The sequence below is a fragment of the Pristis pectinata genome, chromosome 9, assembly GCF_009764475.1.
Source record: "Pristis pectinata isolate sPriPec2 chromosome 9, sPriPec2.1.pri, whole genome shotgun sequence".
Lineage (NCBI taxonomy): Eukaryota > Metazoa > Chordata > Chondrichthyes > Rhinopristiformes > Pristidae > Pristis > Pristis pectinata.
The window spans coordinates 30,750,590-30,775,838 of NC_067413.1; the positions used below are offsets into that span (position 1 = coordinate 30,750,590).

Consider the following 25,249-nt stretch of genomic DNA (forward strand, 5'->3'; position numbering starts at 1 on the left):
CAAGAACTATCTAATGCAACCATAGAATCTTCTGCAAAAAATTCCCAAGGACAATAAGGGAGGGAAATAAAAAAGGAAAATTCTCCAGCCTGAGAGTCACAATTACCATGCAAAGATTCACTTTTAATTCACCTTCCTTTTTCACAGTACAGAATCTGGTCCAGTCAGGATCAAGAGCAACTCCTTCCTGAAGGCGAGAGTCTGCACCAAACATATAGATTTTAAGGTGTTCCTTTCCTCGGGAAGAGTGAACCTCTGGAATATGAAAATGGATTTGTACTTTTGCAGCAGCATAATGCATACCCCATAGTTTCCCCATAATCTAAAGGTGGATAACCAGGCCTTTTAACTTTATAGACACACCTCTGTCAGGCCATGCTGATCAGAATAAAATAGGTCCAACTTACCAAAGCTGAATAACAAAAGCATGAAATCTTTTCCTTTTAACCTCTTCCAGGGTCACTATCTCACCAACTTGATTATAACAGTGATGACACTACACCATGAATTAAGTTGGCTGCAAAGCACTTTGGGACATGCCAAGGACATAAAAGCCAAGGTGCCTCCTTCCAATGCAACAGTTAGAGAATGAATGTACAAGATTGACGTGAATTTAATAGACTAAAATATTTCAGACTTGTTTCCCTAATCTTCCAACAGTTTCAAAATAGCAGTTTTTTTTTAAAGAGCGTGCTAGATTTGTCCATGTTTTTGGGAATGTTAAAAGGACTGTTACAAAACCTAACTGGCAAGAGCACACCAGTGAATTATACTCTCACAGGCACTGCACAAATCAAAAGCAGTGACAGGATCTATGTGATATAAAAAGTACAAGAGACATCTGCACAACACAGCAGAGCTCTCAACTAAATGCGATTGTATTCCAGTAAAGGTAGTGAAATGTGTGAGCCTCTTGGGATGTGTGATAACTTTATAATGTATTATTGAGCTATTTTATCATGGCATATTTTATCAGAAAAACACAGGGCTTTACTCACAACACTGCACAATGAGATATTTGATTTAAAGAGCATTGTTATACTTATTAGGAAGAAGGAAAGGACATTGAAGCAGAACAGAGGCAGAGCAGCCAATGTGGCAGTAGAAAACCCCACTGCCAAGCCAGCTGGTTCAAAAACTGTATGCACAACAGGGCGTGGAAACAGCCTTCTTGTGTAACTCACTGGTGAGACACACTGAGGTCCAGAAAAGTACGTGTGAAAGAAAACAGATTGTTCATTTCCTGAATAAAAGGATGAAACAAATCTGAAGGCATAATCCATAGAAGTATTACCTATAGCAGTGCTGTACTGTAGAAACCACCAACTAAACCAGGAGACTGCAATGGTTTAGTCAATGCATATCTTCATAGAAACTGCCTTAAACAGGCTTCCACTAGGTAGGGTATGACAGATATCTATCTGTAATATGTGTATGTCAATCGTTGACCAACTCACCCTGTTGATTACTAGACAACCTTTAAACACAGCACCAAACATTAACAAATGTTCTTATACCACACATTCCACTTCCTCAACGCTCTAGTCATTAGTGAACACCCAAAGTGCACCTATTTACAAGGACACGTGTAGAAAAGTCTGACATTGAAAGTCTCTGCTCCTTTGTTGTTTGATTGATAAATTGTGATTATTGCAAAGGGGTCTTTTGGATTTGAGAGACAGGACCTCAATCCAGTCTCTCGTATCTCATTGACAACGTAGCACTGTTTCAGCACTAGAATGCAGTATCTGCACAGATTGTAGGCTCAAGTCTGTTGCTAAAACACTTAGTTAAGTCTAAAATCCTTGCAATGGTTTATCATGAGTCACTTCTACTATGGCATATCTATGCTACTTTAAGATATTTTATTAGTCACATGTACATAGAAACACATAGTGAAATGCACCTTTTGCGCAGAGTGTTTTGGGGGCAGCCCACAAGTGTCACCACGCTTCCGGCACCAACATAGCATGCCCGCAACTTCCTAACCCATACATCTTTTGGAATGTGGGAGGAAACTGGAGCACCTGGAGGAAACCCACACAGACATGGGGAGAACGTACAAACTCCTTACAGACAGTGGCCGGAATTGAACCTGGGTCCCTGACACTGTAATAGCGTTACGCTAACCACTGCACTACAGTGCTTGCCTTTATGTACTAGACACGTGTTATTTTCAAATACTACCTTGAACCTTTTTATGCAGCTCCTAATTATCCATACAACTAATACATTATGTTGAATTGTATTCCATCTGCTACTGGTAACTTTACTTACATGGCTAATCCATGTTCAGATGAAATACTACACAAATGATGGAAGTGATAAATAAGGATGTTGGCGACCAACAGTTGCAAATGTTTTTAACAATTTAACAAAACTTTTAAGTCTGAAACAATATTAGCACACATGAAGTGATGCTATATAGCTTACAATATGGCTTCCAAAAGAGAAAAGAAAAGCATGCATAGCATAGCACTGCCTCCCTCTGTTCTTAAATGTTACAGTGAGCTGTAAGAAAAAGCGTTCAACTGAAATGTAGACAAGAAGTTACAAACTCTAGTTTATGATATTCCAGATATTCTAAGTAAAGGATCTCAACTTGACAAAGAGGTTTTTCACAAATGCCCATTCCTTGGCAATGATTCAGTGCCTAGTGATGGAACAGCTCAATCTCACCTCAGCTGCCCTGCTGCACATTCATTTCCTAGTCAACACCTGCAGAACAACACTAATGTACAAGTCCAAGAAAAGGGAAGGGAAAAATCAGGACAGCAAATCAGCCAGTGCTCCGAATAAATCAAGGTCCAATCCATCTCTGGGTCCATCAACTGTTGCAGATGTAAATTTTCTGCAAGGTTTCTGTTCATGCATCTTTTATTCAACTGCAAATTTTTCAGACATGAAATGGTCGAGAAGCATTGGCATTCAGTCAATAAGGGGCAAAATTCAATCAGAGATGATTGTTTCTTTAACAAGGATGGTTTCAGATGAGGACCTCCGAAATGGGAGCTGAAAGTAGAACTACGCCTCAACTTACAATCATAGGCTTCCAATGAGCATTTTAACAAACAGTTATTGAGTACTTACTTGGCTCTTCATATTCGCCCTTGCCCATCTCCCAAAAAAAACCTGGCGGTTAAGGAATCAAGGTATCTGCATCCAAAAAGCAGTGCAGAGACAGATCCTAGTGTCTAACAAGGTTCAGCTCAGTTTCTTGGCCAACACATTACTTTGCTTCCCAAATTTTATTGCTGGGTTTGAGGCTTCTGACAACATGGAATGAATTCTGCTTCTGTGAATAATGATGCTGAGTGATCCATAGCTACAATAAATGCCAACATCTAGCCTCAAAGCATGGTAGCATATTTCTTTTCCATTTCACAATATTGTGGGATTGCATTTTTATTTCCTCCAGAGTGCTGAACTCCTGCCACACAAGTCTGCAGATATGTGTGGTGTTAGCTGCAAGCTCAAGAAGTATGTTCATTTCAACCAGGCGGCTCTATGATTTAAAAGGAAATTAATCTGATTATAATGCTTGCCAGAAAGACCAACTTTGGTTGTAATTGAGCATATTAGTGCGATCACATAGCAGCTCTCGAGTCTGTTAGATACTGGCAAGCACTCAGCAGCTTGGCACTTCTACACTTTCTTAAAAGTCACATTTTAAAACAATTACTTTTTTTATTTGAAGCATCTGACTAATTAAATTGTGCTGCCCCCTTCCAATAGTTAACTGCAAGGCAAACAACCAGTGTGGGGCAACCTCAATGCTTCAGCTGAAACATCAGTTTTATCATTCTGTGCATCTGGCAGTGGACATACAAGAATACTGGGGAATTGTGGAGATGGCTGAGAATGGAGAAACATAATGAAGCACGTGTTTAGTCACTATTTTAATAAGCATCTTTGCTAAATTGTGCACCTGTAACTTACTTCAGACAGGCTTCCTGGTCATTGAGCATCACACTGGACATGATCTTCAGAGCTGCAGATATCAATAAGCTTCTTTGAACCAAAATGGCATTGGTGTTTGCTTAACAAGTTGTAGAAGTATAAAAGAAAACATACAAAAATATTCAGGGTGATTAGCAGATACTCCAAGGTAGAGAAGAGTGAAGAATAAAGAATAATTTTACTGGCAAAACTTACTGCTGCATATTGCTGTAGAAATAAATATTGAAAGAGCTTGTCCTGATCACTAGGATACTGTGGAAAGATGGATTTCTATCTGCTTAGTTATTCTGCCATTAATTCCAAGACTCAAATCATCTTCATAAAACTCATGTGGACAAGTTGTACTGACTGCTTTCCTAAAATGCAAATAAATTTTATTTACAATCTCACTGACTTCCATTAAACTTCCATTAAGATACTAGGATATTGTAACAAAAAATATAGTTCCTTGATTCACATGCCATTAATTTCTTCAAATGGCTTAAAAATCAATTTGAAGTGCAATTCTTAGTTTTAAAAATCTTTGGATCCTTGAAAGTAACCATTTTTCTCAAATCAAATATGTAGGCAGATTCTGAAGAAACATATGCAAGAAAGAGGAAATCATTTTTCAGAGCACCATCAGCTTCCTCCAAACCTGGGCTTGGATAAAAAGCATGTGACAGGATGTGACAAGTGGTTTCCCCCAGGGAACAGCACCAGGAACTTGGCCTTTCACCATTTTATTCAACATTTTCGATCCCAGAGTTGCATGTCATGATTTGCAGATGACACCATGCTGGGTGGCACAATAAGCAATGCAGATGACAGAAGGAAGTTACAAAATCACACAGACAAGTTAAATGAGTGGGGTTAAACTGTCACAAATGAATTCAATGTGGGGAAATGCAAGGTTAGTAGCTATGTATTCAAGGCAGCAAAACTGAAATATTTTCTTAATAGTGACAAACATAAGAACTGTGGAGAACCAAAGAGATCTGGGTACCCATGTAAGTACAAGTGGGTAGGTACAAAAATCTATCAGAAAGGTCAATGAAAAGTTAGGCTTTGAAGGGGCTGGAATACGAGAGGAAGAAATGATGTTTCAGCTGCACACGGCTGTGAGCAGACACCACCTGGAGTAACTGCGTTTAGTCCTGGAATCACTTTCACACACAAGGGTAATGGAAATTTGCAACTTATTTGTTGAGCAAAGCTATAAAGAACAAGAAAACAAAGTTTAGATAAGCTAAGGCAGAACAAGGTAGAGGCTGAATGGCCTTTCCCTGTTCCCTTGTTTCTATGAACTGTCTAATTACATACACTCAGGTAGTTTGCTTGGCAACATTCAAAATAACAGGTAAGGCAAGGTTTCAAGAGCACCAATGCAGAGAATGTATTTATTCTCTTTTCTCTGAAGTAGAGCTATATTGAATACCAATTGTAGACAATCAAAAGTACACCATCCTGCTGAACTTCATTGGAGATGCTGCAGTTTCTGACTAAATTGAAATGCAGGAAACACAAGGAAATATTATGACCTAGAAGCAAAGCCAGACCTAGATACCAGATTCTGCATGAATTTCCCAGTGATTACAGAGGGGCTGTGCCTTAACTCCCTTCAGAATTCAGAATCAGAATCAGATTTATTATCACTGACTTATATGACATAATACTTGTTGTTTTGCAGCAACAGTAGAGTGCAAAAACATAAAATTACTATAAATTACAAAAATAAATAAATAGTGCAAACAAAAAGGAATAACAAGGTTAAGCTCCCAAAAACCTTCTCTTGATCTCAGATGCTTTTAAATCCAATCCTTGGCTCTGTGTACATTTTTGTCTGATTCTATTCCCCTGAAATGCCTTTTGACATGAGGAGAGATTGAGTAGGCTAGACTTGCTTACACCAGAGTTTAGATGAATGAGAGGTAACCTCATTGAGACGTACAAAATCCTTACAGTACTTGACATAGTGAGTGTAGGGATAGTCTTATTCCAGTTGATGAGTCCAGAAACAGAGCTCATGGCTTCAGAATAAGGGGTTTGCTGCAGTATTTAGGATCAATCATAGAACAGTACAGCACAATACAGGCCCTTCGGCCCACAATGTTGTGCCGACCTTTAAACCACACCTAAGACTATCTGACCCCTTCCTCCCACATATCCCTCTACTTTAAATTCCTCCATATGCTTATCTAGCAATCTCTTGAATTTGACCAATGTACCTGCCTCCACCACCACCCCAGGCAGTGCATTCCATGCCCCAACCACTCTCTGGGTAAAAAACCTCCCTCTGATATCTCCCTTGAACTTCCCACCCATTACTTTAAAGCCATGCCCTCTTGTGTCGAGCATTGGTGCCCTGGGAAAGAGGCACTGGCTGTCTACTCTATCTATTTCTCTTAATATTTTGTACACCTTTATCATGTCTCCTCTCATCCTCCTTCTCTCCAAAGAGTAAAGCCCTAGCTCCCTTAGTCTCTCCTCATAATCCATACTCTCTAAACCAGGCAGCATCCGGGTAAATCTCCTCTGCACCCTCTCCAACGCTTCCACATCTTTCCTATAATGAGGCGACCAGAACTGGACACAAAAGTGTGGCCTAACCAGAGTTTTGTAGAGCTGCATCATTACCTCGCGACTCTTAAACTCGATCCCATGACTTATGAATGCTAACATCCCATAAACTTTCTTAACTATCCTATCCACCTGTGAGGCAACTTTCAGGGATCTGTGGATATGAACCCCCAGATCCCTCTGCTCCTCCACACTACCCAGAATCCTGCCATTAACTTGTACTCCACCTTGGAGTCTGTCCTTCCAAAGTGTACCACCTCACACTTTTCTGGATTGAACTCCATCTGCCACTTCTCAGCCTAGCTCTGCATCCTATCAATGTCACTCTGCAATCTTCGACAGTCCTCCACACTATCTACAACACCACCAACCTTTGCGTCGTCTGCAAACTTGCCAACCCACCCTTCTACCCCTTCATCCAAGTCATTAATAAAAATCACGAAAAGCAGAAGTCCCAGAACTAATCTTTATGGGACACCGTTAGTCACAGCCCTCCAATCTGAATGCACTCCCTCCACCACAACCCTCTGCTTTCTACAGGCAAGCCAATTCGAAATCCACACAGCCAAGCATCCCTAGATCCCATGCCCTCTGACCTTCTGAAGAAGCCTACCATGTGGAACCTTGTCAAATGCCTTACTAAAATCCATGTAGACCACATCTACTGCACTACCCTCATCAATCTGCCTGGCCACCTCCTCGAAGAACACTATCAGGCTTGTGAGACATGATCTACCCTTCACAAAGCCATGCTGGCTGTCCCTGATCAGACCATGATTCTCTAAATGCCCCAAGATCCTATCTCTAAGAATCCTTTCCAACAGCTTGCCACCACAGACGTAAGGCTCACTGGTCTATAATTCCCTGGACTATCCCTATTACCTTTTTTGAATAAGGGGACAACATTTGCCACCCTCTAATCCTCTGGTACCATTCCCGTGGACAACGAAGACTCAAAAATCCTAGCCAACAGTTCAGCAATCTCCTCCCTTGCCTCGCGGAGCAGCCTGAGGAATATTCCTTCACGCCTCGGGGACTTATCTGTCTTAATATTTTCTAATAGCTCCAACACATTATCTCTCTTGATATCAACATGCTCTAGAACATTAACCTTACCAACACTATTCTCAGCGTCATCTTGGTGAATACTGAAGAGAAGTATTCATTGAGGACCTCACCCACTTCCACAGCTTCCAGGCACATCTTCCCACCTTTGTCTCTAATCGGTCCAACCTTTACTCCAGTCATCCTTCTGCTCTTCACATAATTGAAAAATGCCTTGGGATTTTCCTTAACCCTACTCACCAAGGCCTTTTCATGTCCCCTTCTTGCTCTCCTCAGCCCCTTCTGAAGTTCCTTCCTTGTTACTCTATATTCCTCATGAGCCCTATCTGATCCTTGCTGCTTACACCTTATGTATGCTGCCTTCTTCCTCCTAACTAGATGTTCCACCTCTCTTGTAACCCATGGTTCCTTCACCCTGCCATTCTTTCTCTGCCTCAGCGGGACAAATTTATCCCTAACATCCTGCAAGAGATCCCTGAACAATGACCACATCTCCATAGTACATTTCCCTTCAAAAATGTCATCCCAATTGACACTCGCAAGTTCTAGCCTTATAGCCTCATCATTTGCCCTTCCCCAGTTAAATATCTTCCTGTCCTCTTTGCTCCTATCCTTGTCCATGACAATGCTAAAGGTTAGGGAGCGGTGGTCACTGTCCCCCAACTGCTCACCCACTGAGAGATCTGTCACCTGACCCAGTTCATTACCTAATACTAGATCTAATATGGTATTCCTTCTAGTCGGCCTGTCAACATACTGTGACAGGAATCCGTCCTGGACACACTTAATAAACTCTGGCCCGTCAAAACCTTTGGTACTAAGCAGGTGCCAATCAATATTTGGGAAGTTGAAGTCTCCCATAATAACAACTCTGTTATTCTTGCACCGTTCCAAAATCTGTCTCCCAATCTGCTCCTCAGTATCCTTGCTGCTACCAGGGGGCCTATAGAATACTCCCAGTAGAGTAACTGCTCCTTTCTTGTTCCTAACTTCCACCCATACTAACTCTAGAGAGGATCCTTCTACATTACCCACCCTTTCTGCAGCTGTAATAGTATCCCTGACCAGTAACGCCACCCCTCCTCCTCTTCCCCCCCCCACCCCCCCATCCCTTTTAAAACACTGAGATACAAGAATATTCAGCATCCATTCCTACCCTGGTGACAGCCAAGTCTCTGCAAGAGCCACAATATCTTAGTTCCATGTATTTATTCAAACTCTCAGTTCATCCCCCTTATTCCTGATACTTCTTGCACTTAAGTAAATGCACTTTAGCCCATCCACCTTTCTACTTTTATACCCTATACTCTGCCTCTCCTTCCTCATAGCCTCTCTATATGTTAGATCTGACTTTACCCCATGCACTTTTTCCACTGACCGACCCCTCCGGTTCCCATCCCCCTTGCAAACTAGTTTAAACCCTCCCGAACCACACTAGCAAACCTGCCTGCAAGAATATTGGTCCCCCTCGAGTTCAGGTGTAACCCATCCACTCTGTACAGGTCCCACCTTCCCCAGAAGAGATCCCAATGATCCAAAAATCTAAAACCTTGCCCCCTGCACCAACTCCTCAGCCACGCATTCATCTGCTCAGATGAGGAGAAATTTCTACACAGAGTAGTTTATTGTTGGGATATTTGGGATATTAAGAGAATCAATAGATGTATAGATAGTGCTTGAAAATGCAGTTGCACAAGATGATCATCTACGATCTTGATGATACATTGACTAGCTCCATGGACCAGATGGCCTACTCCTGCTTCTACTTCTCATTGTTCTTATGAGTGAGCGTGACAACTTAAAATCTCAAGGCTGTGAACGTTCCAGTTTAAACCAATCTAGGTGAAGAACTGGTGCTCAAGCTCTTCACTTTGACAGGTGTATATCTCAATTTCCTTCCTTGTCTGTGCAGGGTTCTGACAAGTTGGATGTCTCAATTTCTCGTCTCCAGTAGGATTAGTCCATGTTAAACTGCAGAGCCTTGACAAAAACAAGGCAACATTCCTACAATACCTGTACTGCAGGTTAGGGATTGCTCTTTAGGTCTACAATAAGGACTGTGATGCTGATTTCCCTCCTCAGCAGATTCGAGATGCTGCTACTTCAATTGCCCTTTTCCCTTGTCAACATTCACAATTCTTTCACACCTATTTGTACTACAAAATTCATTCTTTCAGAGTGGGAAATGCTTGCAGCATAAAGTAAATCTTCATTGATTCTCATGATGTACTTCGTTGTGACTAGCTTCAGCCTCTTTTTAACATTTTTATTAACTTGAATTTTAATCTGTAGCAATTTAGCTATTCTGTAAATACACAAACAGCAAGTTGCTCTTACTAGGCCTCCATTAAGAAGCAGAATCTTTACGATGTACAATGAACACTCAACTCAAAGCAGCATGGTAACGAAACAACAATCAATTATCCAGGTCTTTCACTTTATATCAATGCATTCATATGACTTTCTACAATTCACTCCCACAATTGTCAAATGTTATCAAAAAGAAAAAAAATGCTAATGAATACCCAAAGTAAAGTAATAATCCACAAGTATTAAACATCTACATGGAGATGAAACACTCTCCCTCACTGCAATAGCAAGTAAGACCTGCATTTGAGTAGCACATCTAATCACCTTGTAGAAATAGCACCCGAGAAGCAAACAATACGGACCAGTGCACACCCCAAAAGAATATTATACTCATACATGCATCTTGCTTCCTTAAAGGTGCACAAATTTGACAAATGATGGGCATCATCCAGACAATGACCCACTGTTCTACATTCCAAAATCCTAAGCCCACAACATGCAATACAGGAGACTTTCCAGTCAGCTGAGATGATATCTAGGAATAGATCAGGCTCAGCTCACTTACAAACATACTATGTGCTATGGTCTTTGCAACAGAAAGTAACTCAACTACTCACATACAACATCATACTGCAAATGCACAATGCAGCCCATTCGTCACCTTGCTTCATAAGTAACTAAGAGATGCTGCATTTTGAAAAGAATATCTTTGGCACAATATGCTTAACTAAAGCTTTACTTATCTGATCATCCATGACAGAGTTTAAGTTCTTCCAAAACATTTATCAATTAATTAATGTAGGTAGACGGCCACTTACTTCATTGATGTTTGTGGGACATGCCATTTCAATTTTATGTCTGCAAGCTTCCCTTCCTGGTTTTAAAACTTGTGTATTGTGCAAAGAAAACAGATAAGATTCAAATGTACCATGAGGGGAAAAAGTAATGCTGCAGTAACTAACATGGCAGTTAAATTAAAAAGACAGGAAACTGGTCTTTAATTGAACAGCAGCACCAGTTGATCAACAAGGTGCCATCAATCCTGAATTTTGAGAAACTTGTTAATATTTCAGATGTCAAGTGTTTCTGTTTAAGGCCAGGTTTTACTCTGCAAGAACGAACTACAGATGTCCAAACCTGTGCTTATAGAACCTCATTAAAGAGAGAATTATATCAGTGCCCTTCTTGGAAGTGATTTATTTTCTAGTGTTAAGTTAATATGAACCAGGAGAACCATTCAACAAACTTGTTACCTTACCAATGGGAGCTTCTCAACAGTCCAATGCAGAACAACAAAAAAAAGCTAACAATAAGATAACAAATTGACATTGATTCACAGCTGGTCTTGAACATATAACAGAAACACCATCACTTCCCTTAGAATGTATATGCTTTGGTGCATTTTTGTATTTTTCACAAAACTGTTGTACTTCGAAAAGCCCACAGGGTACATCACTAAATTTGATTTTTGTCCACAAATCAAAGCAACACCAAATCAAAACTAAAATGAATTCAGATTTGAGTAACTTTGGTACAATCCCTTTTATAAACGATATTTGGAAATTTACACAATTACACAGTCTGATTACAATGCTGACATCAATTTTTAATCCACTATCTGAATAACATTATCAGAAGCAGAATTACCACATTTTCTCAGACTGCAGCTAGAGCAGGCCATAGGTCTTGTGCGTATATTTGCATTGATTATGTGAGAGAAATGATGAGAGTAACTAATGTGGTTATTCAGTTGCAATGAATTCAGTCAATATCTTGGCAATAAGGGAAACAAGTTGAGAATTCCTAGAAAGACTACATGGTTTATTGCTGCATCTTATTAATAAGTGCATGCAACATATGGTATCTCCCAAAAGATTTTTGATCACATCCTTCTCTCAATTCTTATATTGCTATGTCAACTGTCACACTGTACGTTCAGCCTCTAGCCACAAGCTGGCAATGTCACGGGCAGGTTTAAAATGAGAAATTTTAAAATCTTCATTTGAGGGAATGTTAGATTTATAGTAATATTATAACTTTTGCTTAATTATAAATAATCCCTTTTTTTTAATACTAGAATCAATTAAAGATGCCAACTTACTCAGCAGTGCTCATCTCAGGTAACGTACTTTCAGAAAAATACAGAGGCATCTGCACTCCACTGAAGCTTGGCAGGGGAACGGTGGGCTGTGGATGGAGTCTAAACAAATCAGTTACCTAAAGGCTGGATGGATGATGCGCCATTTCATTGGTTGAGTTGGGTTATTGTCACTTCATTTACTGAGAACAATTTACAATAGGCACTTCAAAGAAGACCCACCAACAGTGCCTCTGTAAAGTCCTCCAAACCCAGTCATCAAATGGGCGAACCAATGTCAGTATCCTTCTTCTGGCCAATATTCATGGTGTTGAAACTTTGATGATGCTCAATCAGCTTTGATGGGGCCAAAGATGGTGTAATTCCATATTTGGTGTGCTTCCAGTTCTGTGGGTTCTGGGGTGATCAGTGAGTCCTATGCAGAATCAGCAGACTCTGCCACAGGTTGGGCAGGATCTTTGGATTGGTGTATGCTTCTTCCATCTATCGTGCTTGGCCTCCATGTGCTCATGTAGAGAAATGCCAAATACCCTTGACCTTCCTGGATCCTCTCCAATAGATTTAGAGGTTTTTGGATTCCCATGAGTTGTTGAGGATGTTGCAATTTTTCCAAGGAGGCTTTGAGGAGGTCCTTATGAGTTTTCACTGTCCACATCACCCACATTTGCAACACCAGACTCCAAAAAAAAAATCCTTTCTGAGCTCTGCCACTGCAACCAATTTCCATGGACACAGAAATCACTTCTAGGATGTCTTGGAAAACATGAAACTTCTCACCAACTCAAGGGAATGAATCCCTGACCCAAGACCACTCAAACTGTCAGAGAAGATCCAAGAAGGCAGTAAGCACTGAGGAGGTCAAGCACAAACAGCAGAATGAGCATACACCAATCCAAACAAGCCACCTACCTGCCTGGACCCACTGAAGACCTCTTGATCAGGACTTTGCTGATTCTGCATAGGATTCATTTGGCACTTCATAGCCGACGATAAAACTGGAAACAAAATCTTCCTTCATGCCAAGAGATGGCTTAAGATCATGATTGACTGGAAGATAATCCTGTAAGAGGTGTAAACGCTGATCTCTGCCTAAAATAGGTGGTACTGTTAACACCCTTTAGTGAAGACTTTTATGATCAATAACTATAGCCATGTTGGTGTTTGTTGGTACTGACCTCTATCTGGCTGCCTTCCATATTCCACTCAGACAACCGTTAAAACTCTGCTGCATGTGACCTTTCTGTTCAACCTTTGCCTTGCATTGGTCATTTATAACTTTGCACTCTTAATGTAAATTGCAACCTGCCATTTACATTTCAGCACCATTTATCCACCAACAGGATAGGATTACCAAAGTCCCAGCTGTCAAAATTGCCAAGGTGCTACATGATATACTCCATCCAATATATTGCTGCTATTAGATTCTGCCAACAGTAAGCTTATCCCACCCAGTCAATGGTTGATGCACAGATACACAAGCATGCATTAATATCAGAGACATGCAATTACATGACACTGAAACTTGATGTTAGACATTCCTTTGCTAAACTCTTGAGGGAAAAGTGACTAATAGTGTCCTTTTGGTCTTTGTAGAATACCTCAAAGCAGGTGGTGTAAAATGCCATTTCTTCTAGTTCAAAGAAAGGTCATTCACCTCCACTTGACTGCTTGGAAAAAAAAGCACTGCTTGCAGCACAGTTCTATTGCAGAAAGCTGGCAATGGAAAGATACACAGCAGTTCCATATCTGAGTTTTATTTATTCTTTAGCACCTAAAATACCTTATACTGAACAGCTTGAGAAGTTTCTGTAGTTGATATTTAACTATTTGCATTGGAGACACAAGAGGGACTGCAGATACTGGAAATGTGGAGCAACACACAAAACGCTGAAGGAACTCTGGGTCAGACAGCATCCACGTAGGGAAATGGACAGTTGATGTTCCGAGCCGAGACCCTTCTTCAGGACTGGAAAGAAAGAGGGGAGATAGCCAGTATGAAAGGGTGGGGGGAGGGGTGGAGTGAGAGCTGGCAGGTGACAGGTAAATCCAGGTGAGAGGGGGAAGATAGGCAGGTGGGGGGAGTGGGACTGAAGTAAGAAGTTGGGAGGTGAGAGGTGGAAATGACAAAGGGCTGAAGAAGATGGAAGGAGATGAGGAGGGGAGCTGGAGGGAGGAATGTGTGGATGATGGGCAGATCAAGGGGGAGTGGGGGAGGGGAAAGAGAAGGGGTGTAGGGGCTGGTGGGATAAGGAGAAACAAAGGGGGGGACAAAGGGGAGTGGTTACTGGAAGCTGGAGGAATCTATATTCATGTTGTCAGGGCAGAATATGAGGTGCTGCTCCTCTAATCTGCACCTGGCCTCAACTTGGCAAAAGAGGAGGCTGTGGACAGACATGTTGGTGTGGGAATGGGAAGTGAAATTAAAATGGCTGGCCACTGAGAGAGCCTGGCTGTTATGGCAGATGGAGTGAAGGTGCTCGACAAAGTGATCCCCCGATCTGCATTGGGTCTCACTTATGTAGAGGCCACACCAGGAGCACTTGATGCAATAAATGACAACGATGGATTCACAATTGAAGGACTGCCTCACCTGGAAGGACTGTTAAGAGCCCTGAACGGTGGCAAGGGAGGTGGTGTAACACCAAGTGTTACATCTATTTGCACTGGACAGGAAAACACAATTAATTCATTTCTCATGAGCCAAATAAAGCAGAATGAGATCTCAAGCAAGTGCAGACCCCTCCCTCACTCCCACAGACCCTCTTCGTGTGGATATAATCTCAAGATTCACTGAACAGCATGCCAAAGAGGACATGTAAATATCCAAGCAAAAAAGTCTCAAACAGCACCACTTGCATTACACTTTACACAGGTGCATAACCACTAGGTAGAGTTTCTGACCAGGAACCTACAATTTACAGGTAATTTACTAGCCTTTAATTGCTTTCAGCAATTTACAAGCAGTTATTAACAACCTGGATTCCCATAGGGAGGGCTTACAGGGCCTTAGATTGGCCAGGTGAGCAGATGAAACATCATGACTATGCTTCAGGCTAAAACATGAACAATGCCACATTGCATCCAGTGAGCATGCGTCATACACAGTATCTTGTAAAAATGGGATACAGCTTTAAGAGAACCCCAACTCATACTTCCAATGAAGAGTATTTCTGACTTGTACCATGAAGTTGCTGTTTGCTTTCCAACCTACAAACTTTCACAATCATGCCCTGATTTTAACCTCGTGGCTGGTGAGAAACGAGGCGATTTGAAGTGAGGTGGGTTAAGAGAGGGATGGAAAATGTAAGTAGGAATTTGGTTCAAATATACACAGCTTTCAACAGTCAGACTGTGTAAATCAGGGCATTAGACGGCAAACAACATACCAGCTGGTTATACTCCAGAATTAAACTTTCTGACCTTAAAAAGGGAGTGGCTCAGGCTCACCTCTTCTGCTGTACATGACATGATATTCTATGTCACCGCTCCATCTTTCAGCCAGACACAAGCAATGTGACAAGAATCCACAATCAACAAAGTATTCCCAGAGCTGGCACATTCCACATTATTTGGAAAAGACAAACTTCTGTGAAAGGGACTAGTCAAGCTGGCTTTAGTTGCAAAGATTTTGGCAATAAAGCATCAAATTATTTTTCAAAGGCAATATCTATTCCAAATATGCCAAGATTGCTTAATTCATCTATGTTGGGAAATTTCTCACCTAAGCCATTAACTAGGGCAACAGACCTGACACCCAACTCAATCCACCTGGAACCAAGGAATTCTTTTCAGGAATTTTAATCCAACATTTAAAAATATTTTACTGCTCCCTTGGTCTACAAACTCCAAGCAGGACTGACTGAAGAATCATTATTTGTGGGTGCCTAGTAATTTATATTAACATACAGGCTTCAATGACCGTCACTAATAAGCAGGAGAATGTAAACACGTGGGCACCGACACTGCGGGGCCCTGCTCTCCTTAGAGAAATTGAAATACACGAGCTGCTCTGCTCGGCATTTAATGGTTATACAAATCTTTAAAGAGTACAACACAAAACAGATATAATTTTAGGAGAGATTTTTCAAAGGCTACGTTATCTGTGTTACCTTCTCCTCCCTACACAACTCCCACCATCATAAACTGTGCAATGCAAATAATTGTCATCTTCACCACTGCCATATGCTTAGCTCCATACTTTTATTAAGTATGCTTTCAGACTTTCTATTTTTAATTTATGAATTTCTTGATACTTAGAACTATTCAACTTCCCACTGCACCTCCCAGAACACTAGTTAACAAAGGAAGCCAACAATTTTTGTTTCATTAGCCAGTTTATAGTTCTAATTCCACATGCATGCTAATCATTAGTTTAACAATTGCTCCCAGTAAGTTCAAATAGTATGTGCATTCTGTAGTATCAAACACAGCTAGGTCCTGCAGAGCCGTGGCAATCTCCTTTCAATACAGTGCCAGACAAGCAACTCCATTATACCAAATATTACAAATAAGTCACAAATCTGCTGGAAGTGGCTACATCTCTTTAGTCAACTCCATGGGAAAATAGAGTATGTAGGCATTCTAAACAGGCCATACTTCATTCAAATACACACACAAATACATAGAGAGACACTTTAAAGATAAAATTGTGGTAAATTTTTGTATTATTTTTCGTAAAAAGCAAGAAGATTCCACATTTTGATTTAAAACATCCCACCATCAACTCTATATAATTGACAGAAAGATGTTCATTGTTCTTTTCAGGATTTCAGCCTACCATCAAAAATGATTGTATCATTATCGTCTAATCCACCGGTGGTGGGGAGATGTTTGCTGCGTTAAGCCTACACACCAGCAATCCTAATGCTCAATCTGCCATTATGCGATCTTCACCATCACCATGTTACAACAGATTTCGTGCTCAGATTTAATTTTCTTGGCTCTTAGACACTAGAAAAAATTAATATATCAATCTGAGCTGGCCATATACCTGCACCTTCATTGGCTCACCAATCTAGCCATCAATAACTTGACACAAAATACTGTAGTAGTAATGAAAACACTTCTTACTGTGTATATTCTATTTATACAAACTCCTAGCTTGGAAAAAAAAACAAGCAAGTAATATTTTGAGTTTCTATGTGGACAACCACATCATAAATACCACTAAGATCATATAATTGTTAAGCTACAGATTAGTTGAGATATCTCAGATCCCAAATTAACTCCAGAGGAAACTAGTCACAAGATGTTGGAATTGGTTTCTGATTGGAAGAAGGCGGGGAGAGAGCAGAAGTACGAGAAACAGAAGAGATACAAGGGTGAGAGCAGAAGTATGAGCACCAGAGGTGTCTGAAATCACTAATTTTACTCAAATTCATACCTGTATCAAACAATGCATCTCGAAAAAAATACGAGGGCAGCAGAGGATCTCCAATGAACCTCGATTCAAGTGTAGAACATGAATTTGAATTCCCTCAAATTCCACTGGTTTAGTCCACTGGTTCAGAAATTACTTGAACGGCAGTAAACACCTCAGATTTACATAGACAGCTAACAATCATTCAAGCAAAACTTAACCACAAGGTTCCATGACCACTGTCCAGTTAATTTGGATCTCCATCAGTTGAGCTGTTCTGTTGAAGATATTGTATTACTCAAGCATTACTCAAAAGATTGACTATCCTTGGGTTCCAGATGTACATTTCTGGGAAAAATCAACTGTGCTTGAAATCTGAAATGAAAACAGAAAATGCTGGAAACACTGACCTAGGCAGGCAGCATCTGCAGAGAGAGAGAGAAAAACAGGTGAATGTTTCAGCTCCAAGACCCTTTGTCAGAACTGGGAAAGGGCAGTTCCTTCCTAGTTCTGAAGAATGCTCTTGGACCCAAAGCATTAACCAGTTTCTTTTTCCACAGATGCTGCCTGAGCTGTTGAGTGTTTCCAGCATTTACTGTTTTCATTTCTAGGGAAGCTCACTGAAAGACGATAATTTAAGAAGCTTGCTTCTGCACAAGTTGATGATTAAGAGATGTCTGTACCTGATGCTAATGCACTGATGAATGCGACAAAATGTTTCAAAGATAAAGAGACGGGCATTCTCTATGAAGTCCTCAAGGCAGGCCACCAAGAAGAAGTCATTCACAAGCACCTGAAATAAAAACATACATAAAAATAACGAATAAAAATCCCACAATAAACCATTAAATTTGCAAATAATGTCATGTGTTCTACACAGCCCCCTTTCACTGTATTTGTAGCAAGTTGCAATACATCCTAATCTGAAATGATCCTCACTTGGGAACATAAAAAAAAACTTTCAATATAGCAGCAATGAATGAAAAAATTTAGAGTAACTCTGCAGGTGTTGGCGACACAAATAGAAAAATTGTTGACCAGCAAAAAAACATATCTTCAGGCAGATCTGTTAAGTTTGGAAATGATGCAAGAGAGTTCTGCTCTTAGTGGGGCTAGCATTTAGATACAGCAGGAAGCATGGATCTTTTAAGCATTCCTTTATTCTCCTGAACTGATACAGATGGATACCAAACTGTTAACAATATCCACAAAGAATTGTCACCTAAACAGATTTCAAACATCTAAGCAAGAGCTGGAGTCCACATGCTAAGTGCCTCGATTGGCCAAATGCCAATGTATGCAATAGCTTTTTAATGAAAAATACTCCAAGAGTAGATATCAAGGTTGTAAAAATTCATAGAGTTCTGCTGTGGGAATAAACTGAGTTACAGCATCTTCTAATCTGTTCATGGTAGGAGAAAGGGAAAGTTAGATCAACAAAGCAAGAGCCAAATGGTTCTGTACATGTGATGTCTGACATATGCTGTGGTTTATTACTTAACACTTAATTCCATACCCTTTCCATCATCCTTCCTTCTTTATCACAATACCTATTAACTGCCCAATAACTTTACACTGTATCTCTTTATGTTTCCAAGCAAACTCATCTTTATTGTATCTGTGATTTTGTTGACATGGCACTCTCTCAACTGCTTTTGAAATCCAAAGCAACATCATGAAAAACAACCAACACCAGCCATTACAGGAAATTCAATCCAATATTCATGCATGAAATTAAGGTGGAGCAGCAAAGAGGCCAACAAATTGTCAATGCATGGTTCATCCTGACCATTTTCGCCACTGAGACAAGTTATAAGAACTAACCCCAGACCTTCATGACATCTAATTGCACTTAGAATATTATAAGAATGTTTAAGCAAACTGTTAACTCACAAAAGATTACAATGTTACTATCTCCCCAAGGTGGTGATTTGGTGAGCCACGAATTTCCAGCAGACTACCAGCATTTGCAGTTTCAAGTTGCCCTTTTAGGCTGTGAGCTGCCCATTATTAGTCCAAGTAAAGCAATCTTCCCTGAAGGTGGTAAATTGGAATCATATTGTTCTCTACTTGTTCCGACCGTTGATGATTTTTACATTGGTCCAGCCTTCGAGGAAATCTGAAAATGCAGGCATTGCTCCTTCCAAATGGCAGGACTCCCAGCCACTCTGGGTTGTTACAATGAGAAAGCCTGAACAATATCAAAAGGTCTGGTTTATCTGTCCTCTGTCCTGTCATAAATGTAATTTTCCAACAGACAAATGTGTATTGATTCTCACTGTTGAATGCTATCAGAATACATATTCCATTATGAAATGCCCACAAAATTTCAAATCAGAAGAAATGAAAATGTCACAACTTCCCATAACCATACCAGAGCCATTAATATTTAAAACATTGCAGTAAGCAAAAGCAGTTCTCGGTGAAATTACTGAGCCAGCCATATCATGTTTTATTAATTCACCCAGGCTGGTTAAAAAAAGACAATGAAACAGCCACTCTGGCTTCAACAAAAAACCTTCTTCTGATATCTCCCTTCAACTTCCCACCCATTACTTTAAAGCCATGCCCTCTTGTATTGAGCATTGGTGTAGAACGTAAATGTAGAACATAAATATAGAACATGTATAGATATAAATACATATCTGTATCTAATCCCATCAGCGTAACTTTTGATCACTTTCTCCCTCATGTATTATCTAATTTCCCTTTAAATACAACCATATTTTTTGCTTCCAAAGTCCCTATGCCGTGAATACCACGTTCCAACCACACCTAGGGCCAAGACATTCAGCCCCTCCATCCTGCTCTGCCATTCAACAAGTTCACAGCTGATCTGAGGAGACACAAGAGTTTTTTGATTTTCATCTACTTTTCTTCTGCTTATTTTACATTGAGGAGATGCCACATGAATGCAAACTGGAGACACCAGAGATGCAGATGCTGGGATCTGGAGCAACACACAAAATGCTGGAGGAACTCAGCGGGTCAGGCAGCATCCGTGGATGGTCGACATCTCAAGGTTTTCTACCCAGAGAGTGGGTGGGGCATGGAACGCGCTGCCTGGGGCGGTGGTGGAAGCAGGTACATTGGTCAAGTTCAAGAGATTACTAGATAAGCATATGGAGGAATTTAAAATAGAGTGATATGTGGGGGGAAGGGGGTTAGATAGTCTTAGGTGAGGTTTAAAGGTCAGCACAACATTGTGGGCCGAAGGGCCTGTATTCTGCTGTACTGTTCTGTGTTCTATAATCATTCCATGAGAGCTCCTGTTCTGGTTGGCTACTGGTTACTAGTGGTGTTCCGCAGGGGTCAGTGTTGGGGCCGCTTCTTTTTACTTTGTACATTAGTGATTTGGATTATGGAGTAAATAGTTTTGTGGCTAAGTTTGCAGACGACACCAAGATAGATGGAGGAGTAGGGAGTATTGAAGAAATAGGAAGGTTGCAGGAGAATGGGCAAAGAAATGGCAGATGAGATTCAACGTTGAGAAATGTGCCGTTGCACACTTTGCAAAAACAAATAAACTGGCAGATTATTATCTAGATGGGGAGAAAATTCAAAGTACAGAAGTACAAAGGGACTTAGGGGTACTCGTGCAGGATAGCCTAAAGGTTAACCACCAGGTCGGATTGGCAGGAAAGAAAGCGAATGCTATGTTAGCATTCATTTTGAGAGGTATAAAGTATAAAAGTAAGGAAGTGTTGATGAGGCTCTATGGGGCACTGGTGAGGCCTCATTTGGAATACTGTGCGCAGTTTTGGGCCCCTTATCTTAGGAAGGACGTACTGATGTTGGAGAGGGTTCAGAAAAGATTTACGAGGATGATTCCCGGAATGAAAGGGCTTACTTATGATGAGCGTTTGTCGGCTCTTGGACTGTACTCACTGGAGTACAGAAGAATGAGAGGGGACCTCATAGAAACATTTAGAATGTTGAAAGGACTGGACAGAGTAGATGTGGTTAAGCTGTTTCCCCTGGTGGGTGAGTCCAGGACTAGAGGGCACAATCTTAGAATTAGAGGGTACTGGTTTAAAACAGAAATGAGGAGAAATTTATTTAGCCAGAGGGTAGTGAAATTATGGAATTCTTTTCCATATACAGCTGTGGAGGCCTGATCATTGGGGGCATTTAAGGAGGAAATTGATAGGTATCTAATTAGTCAAGGTATCAAGGGATATGGGGATAAGGCCGGAAATTGGGGCTAGATAGGAATAGTATTAGTTTAGCTCATGGAACAGACTTGATGGGATGAATGGCCTACTTCTGCTCCTTTGTCTTGTGATCTTGTGATATGAACTGGGCAGCCCCTCTCAAATGTGCACCTTTGGTGTGTCTTGATGTTTCTCAAATATTAGTATAGGGGGTTCTTACTACTTTCAATGCATATCCTCATCTAACAATGGAACTTGTAATATTCTGCTTTACAAATACACTGAAGTTCACATTTCATTGCCACTAGTCTAGGACCAGATCCCAAATCAGCAGGTTATGGATTAAGGAGGGCATGATTGAGTATATGAGGGGAATAGATAGGATAGACTGCAGATATCCTTTTCCCTTTTCAGAAGTGAATAAAACTAGAGGACACAGATTTAGGGAAAGGTGTAAGAGATTAAGAGGTGAACTGAGGGGTACAATTGTTCACCCAGAGACTGGTAAGTACTTGGAATGCACTGCCAAAGAGAGTAGTGGAAGCAGAGTCACTGACAGCATTTAAGAAGCATCCAGATGAGCACTTTAACTGCCCAGGCATAAAAGACTACAGGCCAAATGCTGGAAGATGGAATTAATATGGAAGGGTGCCTGCTGGTTGGTGTAGACATGGTGGGAATCCTTCTGTGTTAATCCCATCCTCCATGCTGTATGATTCGAGCATCAAGCCAGAAACTTGAGTCATAAATTAGGGTACCCTTTTAGTACAGCTACTTTGCTTTGGATGAGACAGTAAACCCAAACCCCTCTTCCCAATCAGTGGACACAAAAGATCCCATGACACAGTTTGAAAGGGTAAGATCTTCAAATTCCATGGACAAAATCTATTCCTTAGTCAAAGTACTTCCCAGACTGAAGTATGATGGAATATATCAAGGTGCATCATCATATCTTTTTGAGATCATAATGGCAACTACTAGTCCAGCTAATGGGAAACTGAAGATTTGAAGCCTAAGGCCTATGCCATTGAACCCCGTAAAGAGAAAGAGAAATAAACTAGCGCAAAAAACATCAGCATTTTATGTAAACCATACATCTAAGTAGTGTCAGAAGTCCTTTTCTGTATACCCAGGAGGACAGACGAGGTCTTGCTTCAACATCTCAGTAGTAAGACAGCAGCACAGATAGTCCAGAGCTCTGCGCAGGTTTTTGTTCAAGACTCTGTATTGCAACCCATAACCTAACTCAATACAGGAAATGCTAGCCACTCTTCTTCCTAGGGTTGAGGATGACTCCAGTTACTAGAGATAATTGTGGCTCTGCTACAGGTGGGAAGGAAGGTCAACTTGATGGGTAATATGGGAAGTGGTGCACTCCTTTCACTGTTTTCTGTATGCTCCCGATGACAAGATTTGAGGTTCCCCATGCCAACCCAATGGTCTTTCATTTTGAGTGGTCAAGGGCCAGGGTTCTCATGAGCCAGTGAGGCTGCTACAATTTTTCCCAAGCAATGAGAGCATCCTTGAATCAGTTCCTCTGCCCTATTACCATAATGGAGCTTGGAAAAGAGTACAAACACAACAGTCTTTGAAGAGAATGCTGAGGCAGAAGATAGGATCACTATGACAGAAGGAAATACAGGCAATACTCAGCAACGTTGAGTAGGGAAGACTGGAATTCATGTTAAGTACAGACCTCATTTTACAATGATAGAATAATAGTCACAACACAGATGCAGGCCCTTCAGTCCACTGTTTATGCCAACCATCAAGCTCTCACTTACACTAACCCCATCTTCTTATCCCGAACCATACTGTCATCAACCCCCCCCAACCCCCACCCCTCCGATTCAGCTACACACCTATACACTAGGAACCATTTACAGTGGTCAATTAACGTACCAATCAGCACATCTTTGAGATGTGGCAGGAAATCAGAAAATTTAATGGACATGTGGACACTGAACTCCACCTTTCACTTTCTCTACCCAAGTGGGTGACTTTACATTTTCCACAATGTTTCGTCTGCCTTGTCCTTACACATGCATTTACCTGTCTATATCCCCACTGGTCCTTCTGCATTCTCCTCTCAGCTCTCACTGCCACCTAGTTTTATATCAGCACCAAATTTGGATATAATCCCATCACCCAAATCACTGATGTAAATTGCAAACATTTACATCAGTGATTTGGATGATGGGATTATATCCAAATTTATGAACAGCTGGGGATTCAGTACAACCTTTGTGATAGAGCCTCTCAGCGTCTCATCCGTAAAATCTGTTCCCAACCTCTTTTCTGATTTAACCAATCCTAAATCTGGGTCAATATATTCCCACAATAGCATTTGCTTACTTATTTTTCCATAAATACTTGTGTGATGTCTTACTGAAGGCCATCTGAAAGTCCAAATAAACCATGAACATTGGTTATCCCTTACTCTGCTAATTACAACTCAAGAATTGTCAAATATAATAACTTCATTTTCATAAATTCATGCTGATTTTGCCTAGCCTTAATTTGCCAAGTGTCCTGTTATCAGTCCCTTAACAACACATTCCAGCATTTTCCCTAACAGTGATGTCAGACTACCTGGTCTATTGTTCCTCAATTTTTCCCTCTCCTTTCCTAAAATAATGGGGTTACACTTAACACCCTCCAATCTGCGAGAGCCATACTAGAACCTGTGCAATTCTGGAAGTCACACAACCACCATCCCCATAGCTACTGTCTTTAAAACACTAGGATACTGATCATCATATCCTGGGTATTTGTTGGCTTTTGGTCTCATGCATGTCTCTTCTAATACTGATGACTTTCAGCTCCTCATTCCTTCCAGACCTGCAGTACTCCTTTATTTCAAAGAAACAATCATGAAGGATTGAGACAATTGATCGATGAAAGTGTCAAAAACCAGAGAGCACAGAAAGAAGGCAACTGGCAAATGAAACAAAAGTAATAGGAGGAGAAACATTTTTATGTTCTAAGTAGTTAGAAATTAGAATGGTGGGGATGTAGTGGAGATGGATTCAATTGCCATTCAAAAGGGAACTGGGCAAATATTTGAAAAGAAAGAAACTGCAGGACTATGGGAGAGGGTAGGGGAGATGGTTGAAGTACTCTTGCATAGAACCAGCAATGGACTGAATACTTTCATAACCTTTATGATTCAATCGACAGAGTAATCACATTCAGTACCAAAATGCAGTATGATTGTTGCCTGAAATAATGTTCAGAGAAAACACAGCACTACTGCAGTGTCTCTGCATTAACTCACTGTGAAAATAAAAGTAAATATTTATTCGGAAATAATTGTAATGATTTTATAACCATTGCCATCGACTGCTTATCACTCGCTACAGACAGGCTTTTGCATGATTGTATTCAGGTTAATTTGACACGGGGTTAAGTCAGCTGTATAGCCTTGTCTACTTTAAAAGAGTATGAACATCCAAACCAGGAAACTGGTAGCATTGGTGGCTCACTAAGGAAAACAGTGCTTCTACCAACATCTGCTCTAAATTTGTGAGTGTTCATAGTCCCAGTATAGTGGTTACTCCACTATACCTCCTGATTTACTCCATCTATTTAACACTGAGGTAGAACAAAAATAAGATAGAGTTACATTTACAATTTATCAGGGTTAAAGGTCACCATAAAGCAGTCAATAAAGAGCTCTTAGAAGAACTTTCACAGGAAAAGATTCCGTATGATTAGGAATAAATGATCACATTAGTGTGCAGA

The 25,249-nt window shown here is 40.7% G+C and overlaps 1 protein-coding gene across 1 annotated transcript in view; it reads right to left on the bottom strand.

Moving 5' to 3' along the window:
• The window catches only part of LOC127574193 (eukaryotic translation initiation factor 3 subunit E-A), a 123,761-nt gene that overhangs the window by 18,241 nt on the left and 80,271 nt on the right, over window positions 1–25,249 (bottom strand). The window contains exon 10 of the mRNA XM_052022980.1: window positions 18,035–18,144. Coding sequence (XP_051878940.1) covers window positions 18,035–18,144 — 110 coding nt within the window. The remainder of the gene's footprint in view (window positions 1–18,034; window positions 18,145–25,249) is intronic.